The sequence below is a fragment of the Telmatherina bonti genome (genome assembly GCF_933228915.1).
Source record: "Telmatherina bonti genome assembly, chromosome: 22".
NCBI lineage: Eukaryota > Metazoa > Chordata > Actinopteri > Atheriniformes > Telmatherinidae > Telmatherina > Telmatherina bonti.
Window position 1 is genome coordinate 22,929,764 of NC_136631.1, and position 12,579 is coordinate 22,942,342.

Below are 12,579 nucleotides of genomic sequence, written 5' to 3' on the forward strand. Positions count from 1 at the left end.
ACATTAAGCTAGACCTCTTTTCAGAATAAGAACGTTCTAAAAAAAAAAAAAAAAAAAAAAAAAAAGCTGCTTTTCCTCCTCCCCCTTCTTCTATTTTTTGAAAATTTCATCAATAATAAAAAATTTTTAAAAATTCCGAACAAAAGCCAAGCTCAGTTTGATCAAATGAAATTTATGATTAAAAAAAATATATATATATATATATACTGAATGCCAATTCCGTGGCATTTTTTGAATGAGTTTACTTATGTCAGAACAAATGTCCCATTTCATTAAATTTTACTACTACTCTTATTATTATTATTATTATTATTATTATTATTATTATTAATATTCTTAGTAGTAGTAGTAGTAGTAGTAGTAGTAGTAGTAGTAGTAGTAGCAGTAGTAGTAGTAGTAGCAGTAGTAGTAATATTATTATTATTATCTGTTGTTTATAACTTGTTGTCGTTTGGGGGCTATTATTATGAAGGTAAAAACATGGAAGTGAAGCATTCAATGCAGCTAGCTTGAGTTAACTCAGGTAGAAGTCGACCAAACATCTGCAAAAACATCGCATCAGAGCGTCTGGTTTGGCGCTACCTTTGAATTATCAGCAAATGCCGAAAAGACATTAACAGTAAGAACGATTGTTGAATGTAGATATATAATTAGTGTTGTTACTCACATGGACGCACCCGCTAGCTAACATCCTAACAACTCAAGTCAGCTAAGTACCTTTAAGATTTGGCCTGTCTGCGTATTGTTTATTTGTTTGTGACACAGCTGAAAAACTTGCGGAAATGTTTACATCTGCCAAGTTTGCGAATAGACAAGACATGCTGACTTAACAAATTTGCCACGAATTCAGTTTTTGTGTTTGAAATGTCTGATTCTTGCTTCCATTGTTTGTCTACGGATAAAGACATTTTGCTTTCTGTTAGCCGTTTGTTAGCTGTTTCTGTCAGTCTGTGTGGTCTTGCAGGCGTGTTTTCAGTTCAAGCTACTCTGTGTGTGTGTGTGTGTGTGTGTGTGTGTGTGTGTGTGTGTGTGTGTGTGTGTGTGTGTGTGTGTGTGTGTTTTCTGTCTCCAGGCATGTTTTCCCGCAGATGGAGGTTCGGTTGGGACAGGTTTAGTGATGTGGACCTCTTCGCCGACCGCAATGAGACAAATGCAGAGACCCTCTCTCAGGCCATCAGAGCTGCAGCATCTCAGGAGCCTGATGCAGACGGAAGCGTGCTGTTTGGCTCCCTGCGGGGCAGTGTGGTCGGCCTTAGATACTACACAGGGGTGGTGAGGAGCAGTCAGTCACCTCTCTATCAGAGGTGGTAATTCATGGTCCAGAAAATAAAAGTAATGTTTTTGGATCTACCTGTACATTTAGAACATGTGGTTTCAGGCTCGTTTACCTGGCAAAAAAAACTCTGCTCATTAAATTCAGCTCGTTTGGTGATTGGTTGGAACAGCTGCTGGACAGGACTTTTACTTTCTGGACCAGGAATTGCCACCTCTGCTCTCAATGCAGTCATTGTATTAACAACACAGATTTGCACATGTGCAGATTTGCACATACTACAGGTATCCACTTCTGAATTTCAATAATCAGTTGTGTACTGCTCTCTGGACAGGTAAACCGTGGGGAGATGGTCGGTTTAGTGCGAGAGCCCCATAATCCATATGACCGCAACGCAGTGATGGTAACAAATGTTTATGGCAACCAGGTGGGACACATCAAGAAGGAGCTGGCAGCAGCTATGGCTTATCTCATGGACAACAACTTGGCTAAAGTGGAGGGGTGAGTTGAAAATGCTTGTCAGTGTTGATATTTGACAAAGAGCATCCACCTAGAAATCCCACACCAATACCATCAACAATAAAAGGCTGCTGTTGACAGCTTATGTTTAAGTTTTTGTCATTTAAATTATTCTCATCTGTGTTATGTCTTTACCCTTAAGTGCTATTTAGCAGAAACACTGAGCTCATGCAACTGCAATTACAGAAGTGTAAAATTACACAACTGTATGCTTATTGTGGTCATGTAATTGTCAGGGTGGTGCACACAGGGGCAAATAACCTATTCACCAGGCCCATCATGCTGTCTTTCTGGGGGAAAGAAGAAAACAAACAAACTGTGATGAAACGAATGGCACAACTAGGCTTTAAACTGAATACAGATAGAAGCGGACCAAAAGGTGTGTCTACAAACACTCCACTGACTGATCTCAGTTTCTGTTTCCTGATGAAAAACCTCTGTGTTTGCTTTCAGGTACAAATACGTATCCGGATAGCAATCCAGGTTCTCATTCATTTCCAACCAAAAAAGGTGTGACCATCCCACTGACTGCAGAGGAGGTAATCAGATACAAGGCTCCAAGATGCGGTATTGAACATTTAATGCCAAATTTGGGATAAATTGAAGCAAAGGCAAAGGTACAACGGGAAATGACTGTGCAATGAAATTCTGGTTAAGATCCACTTTGCACTGAAATCTAGATTTGTATTGTTCTGCTGAAGAAGGAATGGTAAAAAATACCCTGATTTTAGCTCCATGTGTGCTGTCCAAAAAAAACATAAGATTGCTAAAATGAAGCTTAAAAGATTCAACCAATTTTTTTTCTGTTCATAGTAATTATTATATGAAGTTACAATACACTGAAACCCTTTTCTAAGCCCTGTTTCATATATATTTCCATGTATCTATTTTTCCAGCTAAAAAACGCATTTGACAACCTTTTTGAAGGTTTGATGGAGAGCAAAGACGGGGAGAAAGAAGCAGCTGAGGTAACAATTAGATCAGTTTATCTGCTAGGATGATAACCATTTATTTCCTCACTATTCTCGAACAAAAATCCTGTTTTTATCTCGTAATGCACCATAGTGACGTAGCAAGATGGGTTGGACCTAAAATTTAAGACTTTCCCGCTGCTTTTTATTGCACCTCAGTTTTGCAAAAGCTATCATCTCTTTGACAATGCGTGTTTTACTTTGTGTTGACATCTTCCATCAGAGCTGGATGTGAGCATGTGGCTGTCTTTCTCTGCAGTCTGTGGCCACCCCCCTCCTGCTTCACCAAAAGCAGGCGCTGTCCTGGATGTGTGCTCGAGAAAATAAATCTGCGCTGCCACCGTTCTGGGAGAAGAGAGGCGAGCTGTACTACAACAGCCTTACATGTTTCTCTGCCAAAGATATTCCAGAGCGAGTTCGTGGGGGAATACTGGCAGATGACATGGGACTGGTGAGTGACTGGTTATTTGTTTACATATGTGCACATCCTCTTTTTTTGCTTTGATCATCGGGGAAATAATGATAAACTATCTTGACCGTACTAGATCTAAAATGATGTAAGTAAATACAACCTCAAATGAACATTGACATATTCAATATTGTACGATGTCAGTATTTATTTCTTCTGGTGTGTGTTAACACAATACTAAGGAGGAAAGACATCAGCATTGGCCACATAGAAACAGATGTTACTGTTCATCGACTTGGGAAGGGTTATCCAAGAGAGTCATATCCAAACATACTACAGTGTAGAAAAAAAACTCAAAAGTTGGAAATAAATAATTCAAACTAGTCTGAAGTCTTTGCAGGAGTTGCCTTTTTAATGTAAGATGAAAAATTATAAAACATTAATATTATAAAATAAACACAAGCTATATGTCAGACTCAGGCCTCAGATAGCACGTTAAATGGTAAAGTTTGTAACAGTACAATTATTAAAAAAAAAAAAAAAAAAAAACATGTTTCGACTCTTCTCTCTCTCTCTCTCCAAAGAAAACATGGCAGTACAGCTTATATTTGCAAAGTCACATGTGAGCAAATATGTGGAAGAATGTCCTCTTGACAGATGAGCACAAAGCGGTTTTAGCTAAAACTAAACACAACATATCAACACAAACCAGCCGTCAAACGTGATGGTGAAGGGGTTATATTTTCTGCTTGTCTTGCAAACATACAACCATGAACACCTATTTTTTACCAACATGTTGAGTTAAATGTGAAAGCTGTCTGTATTAGAGAGTAATTAGGTTCAAAGTGAGCCGTGGAACTGGACATTTATCTCAAGCACAGCAGCAAATCTACAACAAATTGAAGAGAAAAAAGCCAGTCAAGACTGACTGTAATCGTGCGGTAGGACATTAAGAGATCTCTGCATTAAGAAATGCTTCAAACATCAATGATTGGAGGGAAATTTGTGAATATGAACTGGCTAAAATTCCTCCACATGATCTGAGAGACTCATAATGTCAGACGGAGAACAGCTACTTTGACTTATTGCTGCTAAAAGTGCATCTGCAAGCTGTTGAATGATCATTTAAGACGTGTTACTTTCTCTTTTACATGACTGTTCAGTATGTAAAATGCATTCATTGTAAACTGTTTTCATATCATTATTATTTATACGTGGAAAAAAAAACTGAAGAACCTGGATGTGTAGTGATGGTTTTAGGTCATTTGATGCTACACTAATTTAGAGACAAGATGAAGCAGTATTTTTCAGTCATTTCTGAGGAGAGTTAGAACTGCTGTGTATACTAATTGTTTTTCAGGGTAAAACTCTGACAACGATCGCTCTGATTCTCACCAACTTTCACAAAGGAAAGCCGCTGCCTGTGGAGAAATGTGTAAGCAACCATGTTGCATCCCTTTCGCTCATTCTGCTGTAAAGTAACGTATAACTTCAGTCCTGACATGTTGCTAATATGTTCTGAAGGAGCTGTTTTCACCCACCAAACCTAAAACAAGACCACAGGAAGCCTCCAAACTTAAAGGTACTTTGTTCTCTTTTTAGTCACTCCTGCAGATTTTTACCCTATATTTAAGCTTTTATCTTCATTTGGGAGTCTGAATGGAAACATAGGAAAGATGTATGGAAAGGAGGAGTGATGTGGCGTCTTTGTTTCAGGTGATGAAGTGGCCGTGGATCCTGCAGCAGTTGACTCCCAGTGTATAAAACTGTAAGCACGTTTTTTTTTTTTTTTTTATTTGGTCATTCTTTGTTTTAACTTTGTTCAGTGTGTTTTAGCTCAACAAAGCAGGTTTTTTTTTTTGTTTTTACTGACTTAAAATGATGTGTGTTTGTCGGTCAGTCCCCAGATGGAAGTGATCTGTGTTGATACAGCAGACGCGGTGGACGTAACTGATGAACCACAGAAAAGTAAAAATTTATTTTATGTCCACACATGTCACATAATTTTTTATAATTATATAATAATTTTATAATTATATAATATTTTATAATTTTATAATTTTTTTTTTTTTTTTCCCTCAGTGTTGCGAGTTGTACATATTTTTACCAATTCTTTCCACTTAACAGGTACATCAGATGGAAAGGTGAAACCCACTAAGCGAAAACCCAGTAAAGGTGCAAATCCACTGTGTTTTATATTTATAAAAGACATGTATGATTGTGGGCTGTGAAGATATGCTTTTGTCCCGATTCGATTCCATTCCGATTTTTTGGATGCATTTAAATTGTGATTCTCACAATTCTAAAACAAAAACAAAATAAATGTATAAAACATTTTTTTTTGCTTGTCATTTTTCTTCATTTCAATTACGAAAAAAACAACACAGTAGCCAGACCATCATTCTGCTGCTAAAATGCACAAGAAGACAAGTAAAAAGATCGATAAATCAATAAAAATGGCAAAAATTTTATAATGGATTATTTTTATTTATTTGAAAAATAATAAAAATCGATTTTAAAATTGTGAAGCAAAAAAATCCATTTTCCCACCCCTAATATAATATATAAAATATATGTATATAAATATGTATATGTGTGTGGATGTTAAAGGCTATGTGCAAGAAAATCAATAAACTGACTAGCTTGGCATATCTCAGTAATATGTTATCGTAACCAGCATTACGACTGGTTACGATGTGAATTTAATCTTTTATTTGCCTGCTTGCCCTACAGAGAGCAAAGTGTTGTTTGAAGATCTGGATTTTGCTGCAGCTCTGAGCGGCCCAGCAGTTGACACAAGCTCAAAAAAGAAAAAGAAAACTACTGAGAAGGCCGATCTCAAGCAGAGTGAGTTTCATCTGTTAACGGTTTGTTTCACATGCAGTCTTTACTCAGTGAAAGAAAAGTTGGACGGTTTGTTCATGATGACTTTTCGTACAGACGTGGAAACCTCCATCCCTGAAAACACAGACGACTTATCCATGAGAGCAACTCTCATCATCTGTCCACTCTCAGTGCTCAGCAACTGGCTGGTAGGAAAACGGCTGGAAAAAAAAGTCTTTTCTTCCCTCAAGTCGGCACACGTCATATTTTCTGTTCTTGTCTACATGTGTGCAGGACCAGATTGAGCAGCATGTGCATGCTAATGTGAAGCTAAACGTCTATCTGTATTACGGTTCAGAGCGCAACAGAAGCAAGAAGTTTCTGTCCTCTCAGGATGTGGTGATCACCACTTACAACGTCCTCTCTGCCGACTTCGGAGTGAGTGAGGACAGATGTCAGTCAGTGGCTGCAAGCAAGATGTTCTCACGTACTGACAAGCAGCAAATACTGGATCCGATCTGTATTTTTACTCTTAAAGAGCTGATGCAAGATATGATTGCACCTGATTGCATGTTTAAAGGACACCATATGTTTAAATGGGTTAAAACATGCTCATTAATGTTATAAATCGATTCACTATCAGAACAAGAGTCCACTGCATGGGATCAACTGGCTGAGGGTGGTGCTGGATGAAGGGCACGTCATCAGAAACCCAAATGCCCAGATGAGTAAGGCTGTGCTTGAGCTGAAAGCTCAGAGGCGTTGGGTTCTTTCAGGTACACTAATACCTTTACACACAGAACTTCACTCAATATCTATCATAGAAAATCAGGGAAAGCGTTAAAATATATTACAACAAACCGAAGAGTTTCCATTTTTAAAAGCAAAGGTCATTCAGATGTTCCCGTGTGACAACAGACCTAGTTTTCCGATGAGGATGTAACGAGGAGCCAGCAGACAAAGAGCTGCTTTTCCCTATACAAAAAAAAAAAGCTGTGTATTGTCTGTATTTTCCTTAGTGTGACCCAGTCTTCACAAATAAAACTAATTTACCGACTCAGCTGCAAATTTAAGTGCATCTGAAAAGCAAAGCAGCAGCTTCAAGCAAAAACAGCCTGAAGTGTTCCGGATCATCCGCAGAGGAGGATGAAATGAGAATGAAATTTTCCACAGCATTCTGAAATACTTCTTTCTTTAAAACAGCATAGTTTTCTTTCTAAAGCTTCATCTGCAGCAATACAATGTTGTAGTTAACATAAAAACAACATTTTAAAGCATTACACATCAGTTTCAGCATCAGTGCTGCTGGTGTAAAATGTTTTGAGCCAGAAATTCTGAACGTTTGCATTTCTTTGCAACATTTTTTCCAAATGGAAAAAGAGTTTTCTCAACTCTCAGCCAGGAGCTTTTAATGTTTCCAAAATCAGTTCCAACAAAACCAGTGAACATGCATGTAATTACTGCTTTTAATCTCAAGAGAGAATCACGAGGAGTTCTCGCTTCATGTTTGAGTTTTCAGTAAAATAACTAGAACTAGAAAAATTAATTTGAACTTTAAATTTCCCTCCTCTGAGGCCACGACTGCATGAACTCCTGCATTCTGATTTGACTTTTTTCATCTCCTGTAATTAAAAATGTATGAAACATCATTCATTGAAAATATTTATATTACATAAAATTTTAGGGGGGAAAAAACTACAAAACAGTCATTAAATCTGTTTATTATTCCTGCACCAATCCCTTCAGGTACTCCCATCCAGAATAGCGTGAAGGATTTGTGGATGCTTGTGGCCTTCCTGCGTCTGAAGCCTTTCGATGTGAGAGAGTGGTGGAACAGAGTGATCCAGAGGCCTGCCACACAGGGAGACAGGTCTGGGCTGCAGTGAGTACCCAGCTGAAGTAGTACTGCTGCAGTGTGGCAGAAATAACCTAGAGGGCACTGCTTACTGTGGTAGACTAAATGCTATGATCATAGATGGTCATGATACCTCCTTCTAACATTTAATTCATCCCTTGTGTAGCAGGTGCTTGATGAAAAGTTGTCATCCTGTGTAGGAATCTGTCACGATTACACCGCTGATAAGATATGAAAAGTTGGTAAATGGAACCATGTGACGTTGCGTGCAGGAACCTTCAGATTTTGGTGAAGTGCATCACCTTGCGACGGACCAAGAGCAGCGAAGTGAATGGACGCCGTTTGGTGTCACTGCCCAAGAAACAGGTTTACGTGGAGCAGGTCGAGTTTAGTCAGCAGGAGAGGGAAGAGTACGAGCTGGCACGCAACGAGGGAAGAAGCACCATCGGCAGGTGAAAGTTGGTGAAAGAGTGACAAAAAGTATCTACTTTATGTAGAAACGCTAAAAACATGACTGTCGACACTCGTGCGTTTTAATTTTATACTGAGTTTCACAGTTTTGTATAATTTTGTGAATTCTTGTGCATACTGTAGATATGTAGCTGAGGGGACCGTCATGAGAAATTACGCTCATGTCCTCGTCATCCTGATGAGGCTCCGACAGCACTGCTGCCACCCTGATCTGAAGGCAATGGTCTCATCAGATTTAGGTAAAACCGGCCATTTATTTCAGACTTGAATCAGGAGAGTGCAGTCAGTACAGGACGAGTGGGGTGTTGGTAGTATTTCCTTGATGGACAGAGTATGAATTTGCTTTTCTCAACCCTAAACCCCCTTTGTCAAAAAAAACAAAACAAAACAAAACTGCTGCACTCCTGCCATTATAGATATTTTATTTTTTATATGTAAGATGATATAAATGCTACATATCAAGCAGTAAACTCATGTTTTAAACCATTTTACTTTGCTGAATCATAGAAATAATCTACAGTTAGCCTTCCCTAGTTTTTTTTTTTTTTTTTTTTTTAGAGTTTTCTTAAGATAAAGAGTAACTTGCAAGCTTAGCATCAGTCATAAAGTCATTGTAAGAAGAGCAGATTAATTGACACTTATTACCCACGATTTAGTTTTTCTTGCTGACAATAAGCTAATGTGAAAACTATCCTGACTGAACACGTAGGTGCTACAGCAACGCCAGCAGAGCTGCGGGAGCATCTGATAGAAAAGCTGCGGCTGGTGTTGTCCAGCGGTTCTGACGAGGAGTGCTCCCTGTGCCTGGATTCGATCCGTCTGCCTGTCATCACACACTGTGCCCATGTTTACTGCCGGCCCTGCATCGCTCAAGTCATCAGCACTGAACAGGTACACATGCTGTCCACCTCAATTAACCACTTTCTCACTTGTTTTGGAAAAGATAAGCCATACAACTAATAACAGACTGGACAGGTTTAATGAAATATGGACTCTCTTTTATAACTTTCTGGAGAAGAATGATATTTTTCTTGACGGTGGGTTGGATGATATAAATTAAGTCAATTTATTTTTATTTATTTATTTATTTACTCTGTATATTTAATGTTCCTTGTTTTATATTGTGTTTTGTTTCTTTGTCAATGTTGTCTTTATAAGAAAATCTTAACATGGGGAAAAAAAAAACTTTTTCTTTATTTTTATCATGTAGCATTTATTCGGCTGCAAACGGCTAACAGTGCCATCTTTTCCCTCATATTTTCATAGGAGAAGGCACAATGTCCTCTATGCCGAAGTAAAATTAAGACCAGTGAGTTGGTGGAGTTTCCACAAGAGGACATGGAAGAAGAAAGTAGTAAAAGCTCTGGAAGGTGGAAAACAAGCTCCAAGGTATTCACAGCAAGCTGCATATAAAAATAGTGAAAGCACTCTGCAAACCACTAAAATATGCAGGACACAATCTTTGAAGCATAAAAGGGAAATTTGGTTGAGGCAGGTGGGATTTACCCAACTACATGTGAGTAATGAGAAATAGTATGTTAAACAAATCAGTTTAGTTTTCTTACATACAAACCTTTAACATTGTATAAAGTTCTCTAACCGCACATTTACCTAAATAAAGACTGCAATGTGCTTTAGATGGTAAATTTAACTTAATAATGTAAAGTGACTTTATTATAGATTTTGTGCTCTGAATCAACACAATCTGATGTAACCTAAAATGTATTTTTAAATGGAAATTGTTCAGATAGACAATGATTTTTGGGTCAAGTCATTCTATATTTGGATTTAGGACCTACTCTAGCAGTTTACACATGACCCGTTTTTATATAGTTTAAAGGTGGAGTATGTAAGATTTTCAATATTTTCTAAATAAATTAACTAATAAAATAACTACAATCATAATTAGATAGTTTTTTTTAAACATGTAGGTTCCAGCCTGTCCATATTTGATGTTATTAAATTACAAGTTTAATTAATGAAAAAGACCCTTCTTAAATGTTTGCCTACCAGTAAAAAAAAAGTGCTTTTTGTCATTTGTCATTAATTAAACTTATTTAATAATGCATCAAATATGGACAGACTGGAACCTACATGTTTAAAAAACTATCTAATTATGATTGTAGTTATTTTATGTTAATTTATTTTGAAAATATTGAAAATCTTACATACTCCACCTTTAAGTGGCAAGTATTTAATAATAAAAAAAAATCTGCTTTTCCTTCTTTAAATTTTTGGTTTATGCCCGTGCAGGTGCAGGCACTGATGGGAAACCTGCTCAGACTGCGCTCTCAAGACAGCAGCATCAAGTGTCTGGTCGTCTCTCAGTTCACACGCTTCCTCACCATCCTGGAGACTCCACTCAGGTAATTCCCATATAACTCGCAGAGGAGGTTTAGGATTTGGTTTTGTTGTTGGTTTTACAGCTGGTAATTCTTCTCAGTCTGCTCAAGCAGTGCTTTCTGAATTAAATTGCTTCAATTATGCTAAAGTTTGGGTTTACAGAGAATGTCTCTGTCTCAGCCTGGTGAGGATGTTGTAGTTACAGCTATTAGATAACTGCAAAGGTAAAGATGCTGCAAGAGAACTGAAATTTTTGTTTCATTTCTGTGTTTTGAGTGACCAAATAGTTAAGCAATATATAAGGTGAAGCTCATAAAGTCATAGATGAACACAGTCCCAAACGTGACGACAGCTGTAAATAGAAACAGATGATTTGCTGCTCATTTTTTTCTTAATTCTGTGCCAGAGAACATGGCTTCAGTTTTGTGCGTCTGGATGGCTCAATGAACCAAAAGAAGCGGACCCAAGTCATCCAGGAGTTTCAGAGCTCTGCAGAAGACAGCCCTGTCATCATGCTGCTGTCACTCAAAGCTGGAGGGGTGGGGCTTAACTTGACAGCTGCCTCTCATGTGTTCCTCATGGATCCTGTAAGTCCAAATCTGGGATCCATCTGGGGGGTTGGATTTTGTGTGAAGACAAATACACATATTTGTATTTGCTTATAGCACATCTTTCATGTCAAGATAGAAGGGCAGCAGTCAGTAATAAAGTTTGATTTCTTATTATATCCTGTTTTTTCTCTCTTTAGTATTGTGGGTTGGAGGTGGGCAACACCTTAGCTCTAATAACTTAAACATTTGTATACGCATCAGAAAGATAAAGGAAAATGGATTGGAGAGATACAAATACAGTCTGACACAAGAAATGCCATGCTAATGACCGTGTGACTTTTGTAAAGTATCTTGTTTAATTAATAAATTGATGCAGGATGATTTCTATTAGGATCTTATCGGCTTACCATGCTGGATAAATCTGCAAAAGGAAAATTTTCATATGTGACATAAACCAAAAGGAGAAGTGCAACCATGAGATGTGTTTAGGTATCGAACTAATTTGTACTCCGCTGTGTGTGTGTGCGTGTCTAAGGCTTGGAATCCAGCTACCGAAGAGCAATGTATCGACCGTTGCCACCGTTTGGGACAGAAGAGGAAAGTTGTTGTTACAAAGGTTAGAAACCAGAACTTTGTATTTGAACTGTGGTATTATTACCTGTCAGTAACAGTTACTTCATATTGCTGACAAACGCAGTTTCCATAACACATTCTGTATTTTGCATAGTGAAGACTAAAAAAAAAACTGTCTTCTTGTCGTCATTTTTTGTCTCACTACAGTTCATTGTGAAGGATTCAGTAGAAGAAAACATGGTGAAGATCCAGAAACAGAAGCAGGAACTGCTGGAGAAAGCTTTCAGCTCCACAAACACAGACCGGAAAACATCTTGCATCAATGAAATCAGAGCTCTAATGGAGCTTTAGAAGGACATCTGTAATCTTTTTTTTTTTTTTTTTTTTTTTTTAAATACCCTATGTTTTAGAGGGAAGAATATTTGTTGTTAAGCAAAGTTAAACCGTTTTGACATGCTGTCATTCACTGCTGCAGATTAAAGAAATGCAAACATTTGACATCTGTCATAATTGTGTTGAAACACAAACACACATTTTAGCTTGTTAAGTTAGCCTGGAATACACGATGAGGATAAGTATCAACTGGAATACAGATGGAAACAATGTTTTTTTCCACTGTCAAATCAAAATATCTGCATTTAGTTTTCAATTTAAACTCCGATTGTAATCCACAGTCAATGATATCTGGAAGAAATCAGATATTTGCATCTCCAAACTGATCCACAGTCAGCCCGATGCAAATAACAGGTACTGCAAATATTTCAGACAAATGTAATGTTTGTACTATCTTT

At 37.7% G+C, this 12,579-nt stretch overlaps 1 protein-coding gene across 1 annotated transcript; it reads left to right on the forward strand.

The window, feature by feature from the left end:
- The first annotated feature begins 461 nt into the window (after window positions 1-461).
- On the forward strand, window positions 462-12,264 carry hltf (helicase-like transcription factor). The gene is made up of 25 exons (XM_079261791.1): window positions 462-619; window positions 1,073-1,272; window positions 1,608-1,774; window positions 2,029-2,171; window positions 2,246-2,331; window positions 2,689-2,760; window positions 3,023-3,214; window positions 4,533-4,607; window positions 4,697-4,754; window positions 4,889-4,940; window positions 5,073-5,140; window positions 5,300-5,347; window positions 5,906-6,019; window positions 6,113-6,204; window positions 6,290-6,433; window positions 6,639-6,771; window positions 7,742-7,877; window positions 8,123-8,302; window positions 8,445-8,560; window positions 9,031-9,212; window positions 9,588-9,710; window positions 10,575-10,687; window positions 11,071-11,251; window positions 11,751-11,831; window positions 11,996-12,264. The coding sequence occupies exons 2-25, from the start codon at window positions 1,075-1,077 to the stop codon at window positions 12,137-12,139; spliced, it is 2,898 nt and encodes a 965-aa protein (XP_079117917.1). The 5' UTR covers window positions 462-619; window positions 1,073-1,074; the 3' UTR covers window positions 12,140-12,264.
- Window positions 12,265-12,579: the final 315 nt, after the last annotated feature.

Coding starts and splice junctions, on each gene's coding strand:
- hltf (XM_079261791.1), top strand. CDS start 1,075: ATGTTTTCCCGCAGATGGAGGTTCGGTTGGGACAGGTTTAGTGATGTG. Junction 8,303..8,444: donor GGAAGAAGCACCATCGGCAG/GTGAAAGTTGGT, acceptor TGCATACTGTAG/ATATGTAGCTGAGGGGACCG. Junction 9,213..9,587: donor AAGTCATCAGCACTGAACAG/GTACACATGCTG, acceptor ATATTTTCATAG/GAGAAGGCACAATGTCCTCT.